The sequence below is a fragment of the Lemur catta genome, chromosome 15 (genome assembly GCF_020740605.2).
Source record: "Lemur catta isolate mLemCat1 chromosome 15, mLemCat1.pri, whole genome shotgun sequence".
Classification (NCBI taxonomy): Eukaryota; Metazoa; Chordata; class Mammalia; order Primates; family Lemuridae; genus Lemur; species Lemur catta.
In genome coordinates, this window is record NC_059142.1 from 40,611,036 (window position 1) to 40,634,157 (window position 23,122).

At 42.6% G+C, this 23,122-nt stretch overlaps 1 protein-coding gene across 1 annotated transcript; it reads right to left on the minus strand.

Annotated features, from left to right (window-relative positions):
* Nucleotides 1-682: 682 nt before the first annotated feature.
* Nucleotides 683-22,240, minus strand: LSM12 (LSM12 homolog). The gene is made up of 5 exons (XM_045526693.1): nucleotides 21,976-22,240; nucleotides 20,127-20,260; nucleotides 4,689-4,798; nucleotides 3,152-3,278; nucleotides 683-2,343 (listed from the first exon to the last, which is right to left on the minus strand). The coding sequence occupies exons 1-5, from the start codon at nucleotides 22,097-22,099 to the stop codon at nucleotides 2,251-2,253; spliced, it is 588 nt and encodes a 195-aa protein (XP_045382649.1). The 5' UTR covers nucleotides 22,100-22,240; the 3' UTR covers nucleotides 683-2,250.
* Nucleotides 22,241-23,122: the final 882 nt, after the last annotated feature.

The window sequence follows — 23,122 nt, forward strand, 5'->3', positions numbered from 1 at the left end:
AGCTGGGATTACAGGCATGAGCCATCGCATCCAGCTTCCCCACATCATTTTAGAAACTAAATCTGAGGAGTCAAAAGAGCTTCCTGCCAAAATTAGTTGCTACCCACTTCCCCCATTCACAGACCTAGAAACTAATGGGGAGGAAAGTGAAGGTGAGGGACACATGGCACAAGAGCTTCCTCTCAAGCTTGCTGTTTCCCACTAACTAAATCACCGTCGCTTCTTTAATCCACACCTCTTGAGTTTTCCAGATCTTCCCGGGTCTCTTCTCTTTTCCCTCTTTTACCTTCTCCAAAAGTCTACATTCCCATGCAGACTAAATCAGAGGCTCAGTTGTTTTAATCAAGTTCTGACCATTGGCAAGGGGACATGAGTTTACTCCTCGGCTCTCCCATCATTTGTGCCTCCAAAGAGTCCTGTGACGAATGCCCTCATGTAAGTTCCCACACCCTTTTCCCCCACAGTCCACTTACACACAACTCCAAACCCTGGATCCCCTGCTGAAAGTAAATACTTGGCAGTGTATTCCTGGATGAATGCTCGGGGGCTGAAAAGAGAGGGTGAAAAGCAGGAAGCAGAGAGTCTAGAGAGGAAGGTCAAACCAGACAGACACACCCTCCTTGGATGGCTCAGATCCCCTCCGTCTGAGGCCTCTAAAGTACGCACAAACCCGAGACATGAGTGATGGTTAAAAAAATTTGGGTTTTATTGTTTTTGCTAAACAATACTAAAAAAAAATTTCATTTTGAAGGCAGGGCTTGAATTATTTAATTTTGATCCATTTATTTAATTAAAAAAAAAAGGAAGGGGAAGGAGATCATGGCCAAAAAAATAGTTAACCCCCACCACACCCCCAAAGCTCCAGCCAGTCATACGAGCATCACCCATATCCCACTCAGTGCCTGATAATCAGATGGTGGCATACTCTGCCCCATGAGTCCGCCTGAAGGCACAGGGGCAATGGATGTCAGTTTGAGCTCTCAGCAGGTTAGTCAAACCAGACAAACTGGTGGGCTAAAGTCCAGAAATTTTCTAGGTTTTCTGCCCATTGGCTGAGCAAATACAAACTGTCATAAGCTTGTAAAATTAAAGGGGGGTAGAGGTGGGGCATAACAGCAGGAAGATGGCAGAGGAAGAGAAACTGTAGGTCACCCAAGCTTTTTCCTGGGCTAGTGGCTCTGGATACGGATTTCAAGAGAAGTCAGGGTAGATGGACTCCAGGTTTCTTATAAAAGAAAGCCATCCCTCAAGGAGGAGGAGCTGAGATGTGCCATGCAAAAGAGCCCTTCCTGCAGAGGCACAGGAGAAAGGGCAGCTGACTCTCCCATTTGGAGAGAATGGTAAAGAGGTTCTTCTAGTACCGTGAAGTTAAGACAAAAGGCAGAGGGAGAATCCTGAGGTTTGGGCCAAATGTGAGACTGATACACATAAAAGACTAAAAAGCCATCAGGAACCCTCAAAGGCCAATCCCATCTGCATACACTGGCTCTATGAAGTGCTGCAGGAGATTCGTGCTGTGAACTCAAGTTAGTTGCCTGGCTACGGGTGGTGGGGAGGGCAATACATTTTTATTTTCAGAGGGATGAGGTGGGAAGAGTGGCCATGATCTAGTAAAAAGAGACCTGCAAGAAGCAGAAAATATTTAGAGAACATTTTAATATATATTTTCATATATATATTTAAAGTTAAGAAAAATAAAACTAATTCAAGCCATGCCCTGTGCAAAAAAAGAAAAAAAAAAAGAAAAGAAAAACAAAAGAAAAAATTAAAGTGAGACCTCTGTCTGCTGCTCTGGTCTCAACTGAAGAATCACAGTCAGCTTGTTACTTTTATTTTGGAAGAAAAGATGTAAAAGTTTCTTTCAATCACTCGGAAGGCAAGTGTAGCCACTTATAAAAACAGAACGGCAGGAACAGACTAGGAAAGGAAAGTCAGAAGTAAAAGGGCAGAGCGGGAAAGAAATTTTCAAAAATAAAATTAACAAGGTGACTGTTTCAGAAGGGGGCTGTGAAAAGGACATGGTGGACCGAAGTCTGTTAGTCAAGTAATGATTCAACTTTTAAATTATTCTCTTGTTCTTTTTTGTTGGGTGTTTGTTTGTTCAAGTCTAAGATTTGGAAATGCTGACCCTTTGTTAACAAGAGCCAACAGGACATATAGGATCCCTTCCCTCCCCCGGCCTGCCTCCGCTGAAGCCACCACCACCGCCTCCTTGGCTGGATGCTGGAAGAGTCCTCCATGTGTATGGACTCAGGATGACAGGGCAGCCTCCTTCTGTGGTTGCTGGGCTTGTGAACGTTGCAGTATCTTTTGGCTTTCCACGTCTCTAAAATGTTTTTCAACCTGGAAGAGATCAGGCGACCAAGGTCAGAAACAGAGACAGGCAGGCAAGGTTTCCCAAACAATCCAGTCTAGGCTTCAACAGCCCTGTCCCCCTATTCAGATCCCCTCGCCCTTCCCAACCACAGGCAGGCGAGGCCCTCTTGTTTCAGCCACATTTTCTGCAGCTTCCACTAAGACTGGTTAGAAATTGAATCTACAAACTAAAATATAAAATGAGGGGAGATTAAAATGACCCAAATTACTCCTCCCTTCTTTACACAAGTACAGAATGCACAGCTGGTGGGGAATTAGTCTTATACTTTTCACATCTACAATGTTGGTCTCTCAATATCCCTCAAAGGAAAAAAAAAAAAAAGGATAGAAGTGGTTTTTTTTCAAGTTTGTTTCTACAAATGCTGTAACTCAATCTAGTAAGTCAGGTGACATAAGAGACACCAATAGCAACTGGTTTATACCAACCAGTCCTTCCTAGAAGGGCACCTGCAGCTGAGAAGAACCCAGCCTGGGATGAGAGGAATTGTTGGGGCCCAAAACCACAGAATGGTCTGGCTAATTCCAAAAAGCCACGCGGCAAAGGACACAGGATCAACCACTCACTTTATTCCACATGGCCCATTGGATCCATCCCCACGGGAGTGTCCAAGCCACAGCTGCAGAGCCCCAGTGCAGGGAACAGGGAAGGCAGGGAGGCCAGGCAGGGCTGCTAGAGGCGGCAGGGAACGTAGCACAATGTCCTGCTCTGATGCTGGAGGAGGGTGAAGGCTGAAGAACCCTCTCTCCCCTACAGTTTCCCAGTTCCTTTACTTACTATTTTGCGTACATGGCTCAGTGCACTCCCCTCTTTGCCTTTACAGTTTTCCACTTGATATGGGGGTGTAATAACAACTTCTTCCATGACTACGATGTTTTTTTCTTGCCATTTACAGTCTTTAATGCTGGAAGGAAAAGAGAACAGGTGAAATGTTACCTCTTAGGGGCACCTTGCACCTCTTGCCTATTGAATAAATTACTCCAGAAGACTGGCCCCAAGTTCCCAGCTCACCACTCAGCCAACAACTAGATGCCAGCAGCCCATAGAGAGGAGTAGCCAAGAAACATTGCCTGGGCACCAATGGCTAGGAAAGCAATGAAACTCATGCACATTATTCTGAAAAGAGCCCAGAACTGTTACATCAGGGGACCTGGAGAACCACAAAAAATTTGACAATAGCTCCAGAAGTGCAAACTAAATTCAGTTACAAATAGACAACTAGGCTCAGGCCACTAGATTCAACTTAGATAACAGCCCGGAGCAGAAGCTGGCAAACTTTTTCTATCAAGGGTCACTTAGTAAATATTTTAGGCATTGCAGGCTATATGGTCTGTGTCACAACTACTGAACTCTGCCACAGGAGTGCAAAAGCAGCCACAGACAATACATAAACAAATGAGAAGATGTGCCCACTGGAGCAGTTTGCCAACCCTTGGCCTAGGGAGAAATACCACCTTTACAAAGCCAAGAAAACAAACTACACATCTTATTGTGATCTGTACTCTGCCCTCTATCACCTATAATGGGAGCCGTTCCTCAAACTGGCCCCTCTAAACTATCAGACAGCTGGGCACTTGCCAGACTGGGAAACGCATTCCAGTTCACACTTGGGGAACCCCGGGGCAGCTGATGCTACTAAGAGATTCCTTTGCATACCTGTAAATGTTCAGATAGTCACACCATGGCCTCAAACAGCTCTGATGCCAGCTGCCATCTGTGCACCAGACCCTGGTTAAATAGGGTAACAGAAGGCAGCGGGGGGGGACAAGGGGTGTCAAATGTTCCAGTTTTTCAGCAGCTAGGGAAGCTAGTGGAGAGTCAAATGACTTCTGCTGTGACAAAATGCCTTTTAAGAGGTGGTAAGAAGTGGCCTTCTGCTCTCCCTAACTCCCTGCGTTCATCTCAATCTACAATTGGGAAAAGTAATATAGATCTAAGTTTCCCTTACTAAAACTGTATCAGCTTTTAGAGAAATGTACAAGAGTAACAAAATAATAGAAGAGAAAGACATCACTTGTTCTAAATTATGGGCTACTAGGTCTGGAAGGGACTCTTAGGGATAACGTAATCCAAAACTAAGTAGTACAGACAAGAAACTGAAGCCCAGAGAAGACGACTTATCCATGATTATACTATTCTTCTGTGTGGAAAGGTGGCAACATGCACCCACAGCTCTGGAGGCTGGTGTACCGCCAACACAGTACCCACTTCCCTAGGAGACTTTTAGGAAGACCACCACCCAAAAGTCTGCCACCAGACAGCATAGCCAAATAGCATCACCCTCTGCCAGGGACCTTTTGCTCCCCCAACTCACGTCTTGTGAATGGTCTGGAAGAGCTGCTGGCCCTCTAGGGAGACACCAGCGCTGATTGCATAGGCCTGGCTCAGCTTCTCCTCTTTCTCTGTCCGTGCTTTGCTGGCAAGCTAGGGTGGGAGAGAGGAAAGAGACTCAGAAAAGCATTCATCTTCATTCTTCCCAGCAGTCAGGACCTAAGCTGAGGAAAGCAGGCCAGGAAAGACTGGTTTGGAGGAAAGATTCCATTTTCTCAGAGATGAAAAGTGAAACAAACCAAAAAAATCCACAACATACCTGAACAGTTATTGCTATTTCTAGCAAACATTCCTTCCTTCCAAAACTTACTGAGTGCCTCCCACATGCCAGACACTCACTATGCTAGAGATACAGCCTGAAGAGGGGTGGAGGAAACAGACTATATACAAGTAAGCAAAGGCATCAACAAGATAATTTCTGACCGTGGTAAGTGCCAGGAAGAAAATAAAGCAGGGCAACATTATAGAGTGTGACTGGGGGGTTATGTGATGTGATGGGAAGTAACGATCAGAGATAAAAGGTAATGCATCCATTTCTATTTCAAGGAGAAAATTAAGAATTTTTATCAGCCACTGTACTAGAGACTCAGACTTAAAAATTAATGTATACCAAACCTTCACAGACCACAATTTGGAGCTCTAAAGACTCTATTTTCCCAGCACCATTATCTATGGGGAGCCGGGACTCGAGTAAACCTAATCTTCGATATTGTTCACCTTTACCTGAGCTAAAGGCAACCCTGTCCTGCTCTTTAGGAAAAGGAATGGTCAGAATTCTATCTCGTGTCTGTTCCTTCACTGCCCTCTGGTGGAACAATCACAAACTGATCAAAAGAAAATCTAGTAAAATCTGGTAGTGTACTAAAATCTAGTAAATTCCACCCAACATTAGGTACCCTCTACCCTTCAATGCATATGGACCCTCCAGCACATTTCTGGTCCCCACCCTACATTGCTGGTTGCCAGAGACTCCAGAAGTAGAAATTTGTTTGAGTATAAGACAAAATAACATGCTGGACAAGGTGGTTAAAACAAATGAAAGGCAAATAATGCACCTAAAAGTGAAACAAATCATTTGGAGATTTTTCAGATCCACGAATATAAACAGCCATGTATAATGATGCTGCAGCACACTAAATGCACATGCGCAAACATACATGTGAGCAATCTATCCCCAAACATCAGCTCCTTAAATACAAAGAGGGATTATTCCTCCAACAATGTTCCAAAAGTACCTAGAGGCTTGGAATCTTGAAACATTTATATGCTGCTTTTATAGTGACCTCTCAAACAATAAACCAAACAGTTTTATAGAGGAGAAAAAGTAAAACTGTCTAATTATTTGTTGGTAAAATGAACCACTTTACTAAAGCTTAGGTTTGACTATGAAGAAGAAAAAAGGGGGCCTGCAATCCACTTAGGGGAAGCTGAGTAGTCTCATCTCTGCTTAAGTTTCAAAGATTGTCTGAGGAAGGAGGAGGGGATGTGAATGCAGAAGGGCTACTGCATAGGTGTAGTCATTTCAGCCTTCACAGGCAAGAGAGGGAAGAAAAGCAAAACTCTGCAGTGATCTGAGGCCAGAGCTCCTTTCTCACATGGTCTCCAAGACATGGGCAAATACAGCAGCAACATATAAATAATCTTTTAAGCATGGCTGCCACCCTGACCCCACCAGGCTACAACACTACAAATAATGTCCAGGGCTGACAGCATTCAGAGCAGCGGTAATTCCAACTGTGACAAGAAAGCCTCATGGCTTGACAGCACTCAGTTTCTAGTGAAAGACAACTGTTGACGGTGTATCTTAAGCAACAAGTAACACTTACTCAGGCACCAAGAAAAGCCTGGTAATAAAGAGGAGTTTCCTTATGTCTCACCTTCCAAACAACCCCTTAACAAATCTGAAGTCCTTAAAGAAAAAGGAAAAACTGGAGGGTAGCAGAGCTCCTGGGAAGCAGCTAGTGGTCAGGCAGGCATTAACCTCATGAGCAGGCAGGAGAATCTCACTTTGAAGTCTCGATCCATTTTAAAAGTGTTTATCCCTGAAAACCAAAATCATCTCCCAATGCTGGGTCAAAGCTGCTTCTATAAAGCTTGTGTTGACTAGATAGTCTGAGTGCTCAAAGAGTAAAATGTCCTTGTCACCTACATAGTAGCTTAAAAATAAAACATCACCCCAATTAGTAAGAGAGGAGCTGGCTCAGAAAACCAGGCATCTATGCAGAACGTTTAAGAATGGAACTGACAAATTAAGCTAGAGGAGGGGAAAAAACGCTGGGAGAAGAGGCACTTTTGAATTTTTGCCACAAGCTGAATAAAATGAATATAAATCTCAGCCAGAAATGATTAGTTAGACAGTCTGAGTAACAATGACACAGATTATAGAACAATGATTTCAAAATGTACACCGCCTTGCCCCCCTAAAATACCAACTGTGAAGTCTCTAAAAGCTCTGAAAGCAAAGGAGAATGGACCAGATTCTCCATTTTAACTTTAACGCAAACAGACCCCAAATGCTGGATGACGTAAGGGGGCTTGTAAAAGTCAGCAGAAATGAGTGCAAGCTGACTATGTCCTTCAATTTGGCCCCAATATCCTCAATCTGCAGTTATGCTTTAGGGATCTGGACTCACTGCAAACCCTGAAACCTCCACCTGTCAATTTATAGGCTGTATTTTCATGGCAATCTGAAGAATACTTCAACCTGATATTCAGCTACAGGGATCTGCTTTTACCAGGAAGTTGTACAGGTAGGGTAAATTTCTCCTACAGAGGATCACATCAATTAAGCATGGGGCAGACTGCTCTCACAAAAAGAATCTAGAAGTGTTTCCTTTCCAAAAATTGGGATCAGAAGGGGAGGGAGATTACCTTGCTCTTTTTGGGCATGAAAACTCATGAAGAATGTGCATAAGCCTTCTTTTGTAAAGCAAATGATTATCACTCTACCCTCAATTTAGCTGTTGTACAAATCTAAATTTTCCCACATATTTTTGTAAATGACTGTATACCTATAAATGGTCCAATTATTCTAAGTAAGTTTATGGGTTACTGTCAAACCACCAGAGGGAATCAACAAAAGCTCCCCTCAGTAGAGAAGATGCAGGGTGTGTCTTTCAGGCTTGGGAGAGTCATCAGGATTGCAATTTTTAAAAATTCAATGACTACCACCCACACTACACCCATTTTAAACGCCAATATGATAGCTGCTGGCCTCACTACCACTCAAAACCGAAGCACTAACTGGTTAGCATCCCAAAGAATAAAAGATACCAAGTTTAAGAATACACTGGCTTCAGGGTAATCACCCTGTAGTTCTTCCCATGTACACATTAATAATACACTTCTATGCCTGTTCTCCAAAAAAGAAAAAAAGAACACATTGAGTTCAGGCAAAGCTACAAATAATCTGTTACTAATGTGTGGCTTAACTGAAATGACCGCACAGGACAATCTGCACTTACCTGCCTTTCCTTTCACTTTGTACGATTCCCAGTGAAAACAAAGTCATTCCTTGTATACTAACCAGGGCTTCCTCCTGTGCCCATTTTACACATAGCACCTTGATGTGGGCAAAGGAGAAAAGTGCATGAACTTGATACCAAAGCACATCAATATTAAAAGGCTTCTAATCATGCCTGCTGCTGGGTAACCCTTGAGTGAATGATTTAATGAACAACAAGGGCACATACCATTTCTGCTCTCAGTGACACGGAGGGGAAAAGGAAAAAGCCACAACAAAATCCAAGCAATCTGCACTTCATCTTGTTATTTAGTCACCAGCTGGGCCATCTTGTTTCCACATACCCAGACCAGGAAGGCACAGGTGCGGTGGGAAATCCAGAGGGATTCCTACTACAAGTATTTAACAGGCTGAGACAGCTGATACAAAAAGGGAAGCAGAGACTCCAGAGAGGAACCTGCTGTGTGTGACCTACTGACTCCAATGAGCCACTGTCAGTTTGTCTTCCCTGTGTATTTGGGTCTTCCAACCAGCTGCCCTCACAGAAGGGTTAGGAAGCACTGCAGCTGCTGCCCAGAACTGCTGGTGATGCCTGTAACCTGGTGGAGGCCAAGGGATGGCAGAACAGAGCGGCTAAGAACAACTATCATCCTAAAGGCCCTTGTTTGCTCCTTCTGTTTCAAATCTGGGGCAAGCTCTTAGAAAGCCCTCATTCTTAGCTAGCAACAAACAAGTTCTCAAAAATATTTCTTCCAAGTATCAATATCCCCAAGTTTCCCTGCTCCCTAGCTGAAAGCTCCTGAGTATTTCTAATAAAATACTGTTCCTTACAACTCAGATAAAGAACTCATAAAATACAGTACCCAACTTAAAGTTATCTAGAATATCTAACAATGAATCAAAACATTGCATCAGGCTGGCTGCACTGGCTCATGCCTATAATCCCAGCATTTCAGGAGGCTGAGGCAGGAGGATCGCTTGAGCCCAGAAGCTAGAGATCAACCTGGCAACAAGGTAAGATCTGTCCTCTACAAAAAAAAATTTTTTTAATTAGCAGGGCATGGTAGCACATGCCTATAGTCCCAACTACTCAGGAGGCTGAGGCAGGAGAATCACTTGAGCCCAGGAGTTCCAGGGTGCAATGAACTATGATGACATCACCACTACACTCCAGCCTGGGCGACAAAGCAAGACCATATCTCAAAAAAAACCCTCAAATCTCAGATATGCTGCTAAAAGAAAAAACAAAAACAAAACAAAACAAAACACCAAAACACACACATACACAAAAAACCCACATGGAATTGAGTAGGGGAATAATGGTAGAGCCAGAGATGCCTGGCGGTGAACACTAAAATGCTAAGAGCCAACTTTTTTGGCTGAGTGACAGCTTACACCATGCTACTACCACAGGCACCAAGCCATACAATTTACAAATATTAAAGCATTTAATCCTTACAATAATCCTATGCAACAGGTAATAAACATACTCTCATTTGATAGATGGAGAAACTAAGGCACAGCTATCAAGTAACTTGCCTAAGTTTACCAAGCAACAAGCGGTAAAGTCTGGATGTGAACCCAGGCAGTCTGATTCCCAGAATGTGTGTTCTTAACCACTGTACTACACTTAAACAGTTCCACTCAAAATAGGTTTATGCCTGACAAAGACAAGATGGTCATAAAAAAGAAAGTTTAAAAAGAAAAAAAAAAGAAAGAACTCTAAATTACTGTTGAAAATACTTACAAATTTGAATGCAAAAGAAAAAAAATATTTTAAAAAGGGAAAATATTGTAAGACTCAGATATCACCTTTTTAAAATCAGTACATTCTGGCATTTACACCAGATAATGTCCCCAGCACAGAACATAATTGTCTGCCTTTTTAATGAAGGGCATCTCTTCCGAAAAGGGCCCTAGTCTCACCCTAAACCTCAAGAACATCATTTGTTTCTTTTGTTAAGGGTAATTCACAGGATACTTCAAAGAGAACAGATCCTGTGTGAGAAAGCATCTCTGGCCAACAAGGATAGGGATATGCCCTGGATCTATCATTTTTGGATGTTCCAAGACTAGAGTAGACTCCTGCACTTGAACGCTAAAGTATGTTATGTGCTTAGTTATGATGAAAAACACTCTGCAAATCCAGAGAGCCACATTATCACCTCAATCTCCAGGTTTCTACAGGATACTTGTAAAAAAAAAACATCATATTGCTACCACATAATACAGAACCAGATTCAAGTCCCAGTCAATACACATTATAGGCAAGGTTTTATCTTCAATCTAGTTTAAAATAAAAACTAGATGTCAACAAAGTCAGCCTGGGCACAGTGGCTCATGCCTGTAATCCCAGCTACTCAGGAGGCTAAGCCAAGAGGATCACTTAAGCCCAGCAGTTCGAGGCTACATAAACTACGATCAAGAGACTGTACTCCAGCCTGAATGACAGAAAAAAAAGACAATAGTTTCTGTTAGTTATTTGTAATTATGTCACAAAACACTATTCATAGTTAAACCTCCTGGACACCAACAGAATAATTTCCTAGTCCTGAGACCCTGAAACCAAGTACTGTTGTCAAAACTACCATGTGGCCCTGCCAGAGAAAACTGGCTGGGATGTAAGCTGAAATTTGACCTCAACAACTTATCTCTGAGAAAGCACGCTCAAATTAGTCTCAAATTAGCCATCTCACAGCATGGTCGAGCGGATTAAGGGAGACACAAAAAGCACTAAATGAGCTGCAAAGCACTGTATAAATATTAGTTGTTATTACTCTTATAATAACATTATTATTATTAGCAGAGAAGGTGGCTTATGGGTCATTTCAGAAAAATCCATACCCAGTAACCTAACCTTCCTTTAACCACCGAGCTCATGTTGCTTTTTCTTTTTAAAGATAAATTTTATTGTATATATTTAAGGTATACAACATGTTATGATACATATTGATAGTAAAATGGTTACTATAGTGAAGTAAATTAATATATCCAACATCTCACATAGGTACCCACCTTCTATAAGAGCTGGTAGAGAAGGTCATAAATCCTAAAGAGACTATCTTCCAAAAAATAACTGGAGTAATAAATTGCAAGATGCTTTTAACTTTATCACCCAAAATGGGAGGCTCCACTTGTGGAATAAAAGAGCTGATTTTGTTCAGTGATAGAGCCACGCACTGTCGTTTCCTGAGCTCTGAAGAGAGTAGAGAAAGCAAAGCAGAATGGAAGAGCCACCTCCTTGTACCCCTAAACAGAGACTCCAGCTCAAACCCTTCCTACCACTCACAAGCTACACAAACCTGAGTATGAGACATGTAACCTCTCCTGAGACTTAGCCTACTCACCTGCCCACTGGGGTAATGCATATTAGCTTGATGTAGCCACTCCACAATGTACACATACATCAAAACACCATCATATATACCATAAATATATAAAATTTTTATTGTCAAATGAAAAATAAAGTGCTATATGTGCTCTGAAAAATAAATAAATATTGGCCCTTAATAATCTCTTTCCTCCCTTCAGGGAACAACCTCCAGTTCAGCTCAGTGACAGAAAAGCAAGTTTCTAAATTACAGAAATGGGCTAACTGAGCACTCCCAAACCAGCTTGATTCCACGTAACTTTTCTTTAATGCCATTTATTCAAACTCCTCCTCCATTGTCACATCTGAGAAGACTTCCCTAAAATGCTCACTACTCCACAGCAAGGGTTGGCAAGCTACAGCCTGTGGGCCAAATTCAGCCAACCACCTGTTTTAGTCACGTTTTACTGGAACACAGCTATGCCCACTTGTTTACATATTGTCTATGGCTGCTTTGCTACAAAGGCAAAGTTGAGTAGTCATGACAAAGACCATATGGCCCACAAAGCCCAACAAGATTTATTATCTGGCCCTTTACAGAAAAGGTTTTGCTGCCCCCTGCTATCTGCTGTCACAGCACCTTGCTCATACCTCCATTAACACTGGTCTCAACCATATTGTATCACCGAGTTAAGTGTTATTGTCCCTCACCACTCCCAACAAATGTCAGATTCCTGAGAGCAAGGGCAGCGTCTTAATCATCTTGACATTTCCCAGCACCTGGAAGGAAAGCAACACTAGAAGGAAGATAAAAGAAGAAACAATGACTATTAGAGGTTCACAGAACTAATTGTAAAACAGTTCTCAGAGGTTAAGTGACTAACAGTGTGGTCACAGGATTCATTAGCAGCCCTGTAAACTGTAAAAAGATTGCAATTCTTCAAACTCCCTGTATCCTACACCACAACACACTTTAGGCACAGTGTATACAACCTTTAATTTTCCAGCTCAGATTTGTACAATTTGCTTCAATCTCCAGCGTAATTTCTGGTACTTACCTAAGCTAGTCTTCAAATTCCACTGCTAGAATTTGACTGCACCATTTGTTTGGGTTTTTTTTTTTTTTTTTTGGCCCAAGCTTGTTCTCTGCCAGAAAACTGAACCAGTTAAAATACTCTCTTTACTCTCCCTTTTTTAAGAGATGAGGTCTATGCTCTGTCGCTCACGCTGGAATGCAGTGGCATGATCATAGCTCACTGCAGCCTCAAACTCCTGGGCTCAAGCAATCCTCCTGCCTCAGCCTTCTGAGTAGCTGGGACTACAGGAATACCCCTCCATATCTTAACACACCAGGGTCAAGATATGGTCAAGGGTCCTGCTAACAGGCTAGGTTCACGAACATAGACCACAAAGTAGCTATCAACTAACTACCCCAGGAATTTACTCATACTTGGGTTTAACCCTCAAATCACTAGAAAGTCATAAAGTTATGCTAAATCTTACCTCTCAAACTGGTAGAACTCAAAACAAAAACAAAAACAAAGTCAGGTTGAGCACGGTGACTCACACCTGTAATCCCAGCACTTGGGGAGGCCAACACGGGAGGATAAGTTGAGCCCAGGAGTTCAAGACCAGCCTGTGCAACAAAGTGAGACCCCATCTCTACAAAAAATAAAAATAGCTGGGCATAGCGGTGTGCACCTATAGTTCTAGCTACTTGAGAGGCTGAGGCAGGAGGATCACTTGAGCCCAGAAGTTGGAGGCTTCAGTGAGCTATGATCATATCACTGCACTCCAGCCTGGGCAACAGAGTGAGACCCTGTCTCAAAAAAAAGAAGTCAATTCTTCCCTCAGTGTGACATCATACCTAAAGGTAAACTCTTATCAGTTTCTTTTAAAAGTGAACCTTGTGACTTTTCTACCTTTTCAGCCTTACCAAGCCCCTCCACCCCCAGATACCATTTTATCCATGGCAGCCAACTCTTTCTTCACTACTAGGGGCTGATGATAAGCTCTTTGAATCTCTTCTTCCTGGTTCCATTCTATCACTCACTGCTTGTCAGTAATGGTCAAATGGGTAATAAACGGACCAAAGAGGCTAACAAATCAGTCAGTGGTCTGGTAAGGGAGGTGAATGCCTAAACTCTGTATTATCTGTGGATTTCAATTTCCCATGCTTTGTCTCTTTTCATGCTGACTGCCCCTTCCTCTAACATCTCCTCCAACTCAACAAAGTGATAAGACCTACATCTCATTCGATGCACTGGATGCATTCATCTGAACAAATGGAATACACACATTGGCCTTGGATGTGTCAACAAGTTCCTTCCTAAGAATCTCAGAGGTGGAAAGCACAGCCTCCTAGGTTCTATGACTGCTCATTCTAACCTTCAGTACACAGGCGAGTGCTCAATTAACTGTCACCCTATAACCACCCTGGAAATTCATGTTAATTCTGCTCACTAACAAGAGGTCTCTTAAAAACATCTTTCAATTATAAGATATTACATGTTAATGGTATTCAGTACAGTTTTGACTTTCCCCAATCTTGGGCTGGCAAGTTCCAAACTCTGATTGAATGTCAGATCCAATGCTGGGGAGGACTGACAAAGCACAGCAGATCCTTGAATAATGTCATTTTGTTCAACATCATTTTGTTATAACATTGATGAGGGAAAAGAATCAATTCCTGGCTGGGCCACTGTCCGTGTGGAGTTTGAACTTTCTCTCCATGTCTGCATGGGTTTTCTCCAGGCGCTCCAATTTCCTCCCACATCCCAAAGATGTGCACATTGGGTAAACTGGCATGTCTAAATTGTCCCAGTCTCAGGGACTGTGGGGGTGTGCATGAGCGCGCCCTGTGATGGAATGGCGTCCTGTGTTGGTTCCCACCTTGTGCCCTGAGCTACCAGCATAGGCTCTGGCCACCCTCAACCCTGAAGTGGAATAAGTGGTTGATAAATCAATGAATGAATATAAATTATTATTTGTCAAGTCTATGATAATCAGCCAGGTACGGTGTGACTCATGCTTGTAATCCCACCACTCTGGGAGGCTAAGGCACAAGGATCACTTGAGGCCAGGAGTGTGAGACCCTCTCTCTAGAAAAAATTTAAAAATAAGCCAGGCAGGCCGGGTGCGGTGGCTCACGCCTGTAATCCTAGAACCCTGGGAGGCCGAGGTGGGAGGATCGCTCGAGGTCAGGAGTTCGAGACCAGCCTGAGCCAAGAGCGAGACCCCGCCTGTACTAAAAACAGATAGAAATTGGCTGGACAAGTAAAAATATATATAGAAAAAATTAGCCAGGCATGGTGGTGCATGCCTGTAGTCCCAGCTACTCGGGAGGCTGAGGCAGTAGGATCGCTTGAGCCCAGGCTGCTGTGAGCTAGGCCGACGCCACGGCACTCTAGCCCGGGCAACAGAGTGAGACTCTGTCTAAAAAAAAAAAAAAGCCAGGTGCAGTGACTCCACACTTGTTGTCCCAGCTACTCAGGAGTCTGAGGCTGGAGGACCACTTAAGCACAGGAGTTCGAGGCTGCAGTGTGCCATGATCATGCCACTGCACTCCAACCAGGGTGACAGAATAAGACCCAGTCTCAAAAATGAATAAAGTGTATGATAATCATATAAATACACAATGATAAATGACATGGTATAAAAGCACTCAGCAAGCCTGCCATATTTATTATTTTTGAATTACATGGTGGAAGGAGGTGCTCCTTACAATTTTCACTTTGTAAATATTTATGCCTTGGTTTAACCCACCACTACAACTGCTGTCACTCAATGGTTCAACAAAAATTGGGTAAATAATTATCTTGCTTTATTAATCTTCCTTAAATGCATGTATAGCTCACATTTAATTCAATATTTAATATTAGAATATGTAATATCTGGGTCTTTATTTAGAAGTTTGGTGATGTTTTTCTGACCAGAAATGTGCTGTAGGAACTTATTTACATCAATTAGCTTGCAGTAAAACTAGTTTCATCATCTATCATTTTGCTTAAAGTTGAAGTTTCTGAGAACCTACCAACAAAGTTAAGTGAGGACCTACTACAATACCATCAGTGTTCTCAGATGCCTTCCCTATGTCACACTGCCCTCCCTCCTGTCCTTATCAAGGAGCATCAGCTGGCTACGCATAAAAAATTTGGGAGAAATAAACTAACATCTGCCTACTCTAATCAACTTGACCTAAATCTCATAACAACTTTATGAGATAGGTCCTAACATTAGCCCATTTTTACAGCAAGGAAAATGATGCTTAGTAAGGTTAAGAGGCAGAGAAGTGACTTTAGAGACTGATCTGCTTAGTTCAGTCCTAGGTTCTTTCTACTAGACTACCCTGCCCTTGACCACACAACACCGGTCTTTCTCTTTACTTAGAAACATTACTTAGTATTATAGATATGTGGGTACTCCCTTCATTTCCCCAAACTACTCTACGAGTTCCTTGGGCTAAGCATGCAAAAGTAGGAAAAACATGTGACTTGCTGTCAAAACATAAGACCTAAGTTCAAATCCCAGTTCTATCACTTACTAGCTGCAGAGCTTTAAGCTCATCACTCATCCTCTCTGAGCCTCAGTTTACTCTTCTGTGAGATGGCACTGTACCCACACTGTAAGAATTGTAGTTAGGATTAAATGTGATATCTACCTATTGCTAGTTCAGGGCATGGCACATAAGAACATTGGTTCCCATGCTACTAGCCATATAATCTGGAACAAGTTACTTACACTGATAAACCTGGTTTCTCATCCATTAAACTAAAAGAAAAAAAAAAATTCTGAAGATCACACAAAGCGGATGGAGGATGAAATGAGATGTGTCAAAGCGCTTTATAAAGCACTAGAAAAATGTCAGGTATGATCCCCAGTAGAGTTTACCACAATGCCTTGCACAAAATAGATTTTCAGTAAATGTTTGATAAATGCTACATAAAAGCAGCCCTGGTAAATGCTGACATGTCCCAAATCATCTCCTGAGAGGACTACAACCCATGGGCAATCTTTATCCCCAGAGTATAAGATGCTGAGTCAATTCAAAGAAACTTGTTAAAAACACCCTACTTTACTCTACCATAAGGGTCCTAGGGCTCTCTTCCTCAAGTAGTATTTAAGCCTTCCTCTATGAAAGAATAAACAAAGAATGAGCCACAATGGTGAATAACCTGAACCTCATTTATGATTGGCTTTGGTATGCTCTTGTACTTTATTGGAATACTTCTGTCTTATCAAACACTTTAACAGGATACAATGGTACTATGAAGAAGATAAAATGATATTCAAGACTTTCCCCTTCTGCAACCCCATTGTCCTCTCCCAAAGTCCTCTGCCCTCTTCCTCGTACATCCTGCTGGGGATAGACATAAGACTTCTTCGCCTGCAGCAAAACTGCCAGTCGAAAGCAAAACAGGCCAATTTCCAAGAAGTTGCTAGCTCATACCTTCTCAAGTTGAACTGCTTGTTATTAGGTATTTCCTTTAAAAGGCCTTCTCATCCATTTCCTGCTGGGTTGGGGTAAACAAATATCCAGTTTGTATCAACAATTCAATTAAGTAGAGCACTTAATATGTGCGCAAGATGCGCCAACACATGATGGTATCTTCCACTGAAGTTACAGTACACAAGTAGTACTCCCCCGGACCGAAGCATCTGAAGCACTACACACTTCAACAGTTTTCTTCCAGACATTTAGTTCCTTTCCACATGCTTAACAATCCTCCATTTTAAGAAAACCCCAGATCCATGTTCTTAAAAATGAGATGAACTTTTCATGTCACTCAAGCAACATATTAACAGCTGCCCAGATTAGCCGTCTTCTGTTCAGCAGGCTCTAATTCTAAGTGAATCTCCGAGGAAGAATCATAAAGCATCCTAAAAGGTTGATTTCAAGGGAAAACTGATACAGCTTACTCATAAACATCTCTGCAAATGGAAGAATGAATAAATAAAATCCAAAGAGAACCCTCCAACCTAATTTTAGTTTTTAGTTTCTGACTCCTCTTCTCAGTAAACCTTTCTCAAGACTTGGCAAGCAGGTCACTGAATAAGAAAAGTAAAGATTTCTGGTATTCCCCAATTACTTCCTGCTGCTTTCTTAAAGAGTGGGTAAACAGTTAGTTTACAACAATGCTAGTAAACAACTAAAACTGACTAGCAGAAAACAAAATCCTATAGGCAAAGATAATCCACAAACTAAATAACCAAGAGCTATTTATATTTGAGGTCAAATATAAGAAAAGAACTACTTCTTAGTTCCTACTAAACAGTCCCACCCACCACACTCCAGTCCCTCTAAATGGTGGCACTTGTTGGATCACAAGGGCAGAAACTGGTTTCCTTTAATTTTGAGAAAATCATCCCTCTTTCAGATAATCTTTACTACTCACCAAAGGTCCAGTGACACAATTCTCATACCCTATAAACACCAAAGGAGAATTCAGAACCTATTTTGCTTTTTTAACATACCAGGGATAAATTATTTCATTCAAATCTTTTAAAATTTCATGAGGTAATAGGCCGGACATAGTGGCTCATGTCTGTAATCCCAGCACTTTGGGAGGCTGAGACAGGAGGATCACTTGAGCCCAGGAGCTGGAGGCTACAGTGAGCTATGATCATATCACTGTACTCCAGACTAGGCAATAGAGCAAGACCCTGTCTTTTATTTATTCATTTATTTATAAACAAACAAATAAAATTTCATGAGCTAATAAAAGACCACCCAAACAGCTCTTATACTCCAATAGGAGGTATCTGATCAAGCCAGAGTTTAAAAAAGTCTATAGGATTCCAAGATGGGACATCTTGCATACAAAAACAGCCTTCAATATGAAACCCAAGACCCTTCTCGACCTGTCCTTGACCATCACTAAAAAACATGTGGCATTTCTCCGGAATCTGACAAGAAGGGAGCTCCAGATCTGAGGTAACTACATTCACTAGCCTCAGTCACCCTCTATGGTTTCAACTGCCTAAGTTTCCTTGCTTTGCTGAAGTGTAGCAAATACACCACATTCCCAAGAGAAACAAGAGAGTATATACATTATTATAAGCTTCCTCCAGAGGAAAAAACTTCCACACTAATTCAAGAAACTTAAGGAAAAACAGCTGCTACTAAAATTGAAGGCATAACTTATTCATCCAACAAAATTTATTAAACACCTACTCTGTACCAAGTTCTATATAGTCAATAGTGTACAAAACAGGTATGGTTCCCATCCTCACAGAATAAAGTTTGGTGAGACAGACATCAGACAAGTAAACAAACAATATATGATTATAATTACAAAAAAGCTATGAATAAGGTAATCTTACATCCCAATTTGCACACGATACACTGATGTATACTACCTGTTCCAGTGTAAAATAAAAGCACTTCCCTTTACCCTCAAAAATGGCCCAGGTTGGACTGTCAACAATATGGTCACCTTAGCTGTGAAGGACAAAGTACTATGAGAGAGAATAATGGGGCAAATTGCTTTTGCCTGGGTGATCAAAGATGACTTCTTGGAACAGATGCCATTTAACCAAGTCCCGATGGATAAGGGTCCAGTCATTCTGAAAAGAAAAGTGTTCCAAGTACAGGGGACAGCACAGGCTATGATGACAGAGTTTCAGGCATTATTATTACTGATCAACATGAACTTTGGCTAATTGAATGGAAGAGTTCAGTGACTTGGGGCCCAACAAGGTGGTAACACATGTAATCCTAGCACTTTGGGAGGACAAGGCAGGAAGATCACTTGAGGCAAGGAGTTCAAGACCAGCTTAGGCAATAGTGAGACCCTGTCTACAAAAAATGGAAAAAATTAGTTAGGCATGGTGGCATGTGCCTGTAGTCCCACCTAAGTGGAAGTCTAAGTGAGGCAGGAGGATCACTTGAGCCCAGGAGTTTGAGGTTGCAGTGAGCTATTATGACGCCACTGCACTCTAGCCTTGGCAACAGCGTGACACCCTGTCTCAAAAAACAAAAGTGACTACGGGGTTCCCAGAGATCAACTGGTACATGCAAAATTAAAATATCCTCCCGGCTCATCTAGTGGTTAGAAAAAAAAGTAATATAAGATTAAAATATCCTAAACATCTAATTGTGTTAGATCTCAAAATTCAAACATAAAGACATATATTTATTAAACATAAAGATATGTTTATTCAAACATAAAATGAAACTCTAAGGCAGTGGCTTTCAAACTTTTACAGGTCATGAATCCCTCTGAGAATCTGAAAAACACTCCAGATCTTCACCCAGGAAACACGTATATTCATGTGCACATACATTCACAAATACGCAATTTCAGGAGGTTCACAGGCACCACCACCACCCAAACCCACCACCACCAGAAGTTCATGCATGGACTCCAAGTTTAAAACTAGGAGTTGAAAAAAAAGGGAAAAAGCCCTCTTTCACAAAGGACAAAAGCAAGATCTCAACTATTTGGGCATTAAGATATTTAAGATCTACTTAGGATATTGAGGAATAAAGACAAAAACTAAACGTATTTTTTAGAAAGACATCAGAACAAGCAATTGTAAGTCAACACATACATGGAAAATAGACAACAATGTATGTATCTCTAAGAGTCAATGAGACTCATCGTTCCCACAATTTCAGAGAGCCAGACCTGCCCTTGAGTCCTTACCTTACTAACATTGAGTGATGCTAGGGGAGGAGGGGTTTCTGTTCGGTCATTAATTATTTCCACTTCTGAAACATACTGTAAGTTTATGAGCAAGATGTCTGCGTGATTGGGCTTTCCACTGGAAGAGGGACATTCTGGTGAGAAAATAAAGTTAAGGAAAATAGGGCAAGCAGAGGCACTGACATCATAAAAGGGGCACTGCGAACACGATTCACACGAGGCTTGTGTAAAAGGTATGCCAGGAGCAAGAGGGTCTCACAAGAACCACCCAAACACTACCCAAAATTGGAAGCCTCAAAAGGGTTTCTGCCACCTTTGCTCTACTGGTTTTGTGGAGAAGCATATGGCAGTTTTAATACCTTATGCATATTGTTTGTCTTGAACCTATGAACCACATAGAAGAGAGCTAGTAATTTCTGTTCTTGGTATAATTCTCTCTATACCTGTACAGTGCTCTCTTTTACTTTTTCAGATTTGAGATTTCCCACTTTGCAGAAGAGAAAACTACAGCACTGGAAAAAACTCACCCAAGGTGACCCAACTAGTTAATTCATTCATTCATTCACTCACTCATTCTCCAACCATTTACTAAGAGCTTGCTGCATGCCAATTAAAAGCAGAGTAATCCCTACTTCCGAGACCCTTCCACCTAAACCACTAATGTAAAGGGTTATTTGCTCCAGGTGTAACCTATTATTTTTTTAAAAAGGCAACATCCTTGTATAATTAGTTTCAGAGAACATCTTCCTAAACTACAAATCTACCACTATTGGTTACATGAAATACCTGACACTCAAAGGTAGCAGACTAAGTAGGAAATTTGGTTTTGAAAGATCCCAAAAAGGATTACTTCTCCCCCAAAATCCAAATAAACCCACCTGTAGCTCAAATAAAAGGGGAAGCAGTGACACATTTATTCCACCAAGGAAGTGTTTTATTTCCAAGACTGAGTTTCCTGGAGTAATTTAGAAATCACTGCCACCCCCAAAGAAGCAGGCCACCGCTTCCATTCAATTTAACACTGCTACTTTCAAAAGGGAGGCCACAACTACGGAAAAGTCAGAACTCCATGTGCTGGACTGAGCAAGAGAAAACAAGAACTTACTCTTTCACCTGTAACCCACACATCCCTACATAAGCCCCTGAAAAACGTGGCAAGCCCTCTCTGGACCAGGTTTCTAATGTAAACATCCCCCAAAGAGCAATCTCCAAATAACCGAGGACCCTAACAATCAGCCCCCTCCTCATATACAGCACCACACATACACACATCAGCAAAAAAAAAAAGCCACTATCCCCAGTTCACATACAAACTCTGCCCTGCAGTTACTCTCCCCTAAAACAGGCAAGGCCCATTTGGTCACCATCCCACCGCCCTTTCTTGGGTCAAATCCTATCACTAGGCACCCCCTCCTAAATTCCACACCCTTGCCCTATTAGCAGTTCCTTACCCTACACACCCCCTCCCCATAAGATTTTATTCGCCCCCTTTCCATCCGGGCTCCAATCCACCAGCCCCCTCCCACTATCACCCCCTCCTCTAATCACTGTGGCTCCAGTTATAGCGTTCCCCACGAAAAGCCATCCGCGTGTCAAGCCCCCCTCCACCCACCGACCATCAGTAGGGGTCCAGCTCCGGCAAGGGGTAAGAGACAGGGTCCCCAAAGCTGACCGAAGGGCCCGCGGGAGGGGGAGGGGAGCTCAGGGCCGTGCGCATGCGCCCCGGGCGCCGCGGTAGCCGGTCGCCCCTAGGCCCGGAGAGGGCCCCAGCCGCCGCCGTCGTCCCCCACCCCCCCACCACCGCACCTACACGCCGGCGCGGCCTCGGGCTCCACGTAGGGAAGGATACTTAAAGCCAGCATTTTGGACTGGTAGTCGAAGGCTACCACCTCGCCCTGCAGCCGCTGCTCCTGGCACGTCCGGCACGACACCTGGCTCCCAACGCTGAAGTACTCGCCCGGAGGAGCCGCCATCTTGGGAGAGCAGCCGCGGCCGGCGGCGGCGGCGGCAGCAGCGGGCGAAAGCCGGGCCCCCAGTGAGCGCCGCGACGCGACGCACGGGACGTGCTGGCGTCACACGCCGGGGCGTGGCCTGGCGCTGGGTGGGGCGGGAGCCTAGGCGGACGAAGAAGGAAGAGAAAATAAAAGGGAATCTGAATAAGAATTTCTGTGCAGCTGAGTCTACTTGGATAAGTGGTTGTAGGGTCCACTTTAGAAGTTAAGGATAAATGGCCTACGTGGAATGAAAAGGGGAAAGAGGAGGGAGCAGTCTTCATTATTTGCACACCTTAAACACAAGAGGTTTTAATGAATCAACTCTATAAAATAACAACATATTGTCCCCGTTTAAATATGAGGAATCAGAGCCCCAGAGGACTTAACGAAACTCGCTCAAGATGATCATAACTAACTACAAACTGGCAGTGGAAAGAACATTAGCTACAGAGTTAGATAAACCAGAATCAGAATCCCAGGTCTGCCACTTACTAAATTATGTGACCCTGAAAAAATTACCTGATCTTTTTTCTTCATTGGCATCTATGTTATCACTTATTGAGGATCTAATAGCCCTTTGAGGTAAGAATCAATATCCTCATTTTACAGATGAAGAAACTAAGTCTTAGGCTAAACTTGTCCAGGATCACACCACTGTCAAGGACATAGTCTGCCTGTTTCCAAAGATGGTACTGTATACTGCTATACTGTATTAAATAATAATACCTACCTCATAGAATAGTTAGGAAGTTTAAATGAAATCACATGTATACATGCATGACATGTAGTAGATCTTTAATAAATGGTAGTTCCCCATGACCACCCACCACCCTTGGAACTCAAAGACACTTTCCCATCTCCCTCCTTACCCTGTCCCCCAGAAAGCCAGGCAGAAAAGGCAAGAATGAGGAGCAGGGATAGTGACAAAGGGAGACTTGGCAGAGGGGCTTTGGGCTCCCTAAATCCCTTCTCATCCGATATATAATGTCCATCTAATATACA

Excerpts from the sequence above, each read along its gene's own strand:
- LSM12 (XM_045526693.1), bottom strand. The coding sequence starts at position 22,099 with ATGGCGGCTCCTCCGGGCGAGTACTTCAGCGTTGGGAGCCAGGTGTCG. Across the intron at positions 4,799-20,126 it reads CATCACTCAATGTTAGTAAG|CTTGCCAGCAAAGCACGGAC; the intron begins GTAAGGACTCAA and ends CTCCCACCCTAG. Across the intron at positions 3,279-4,688 it reads TTCCAGACCATTCACAAGAC|CATTAAAGACTGTAAATGGC; the intron begins GTGAGTTGGGGG and ends TTTTCCTTCCAG.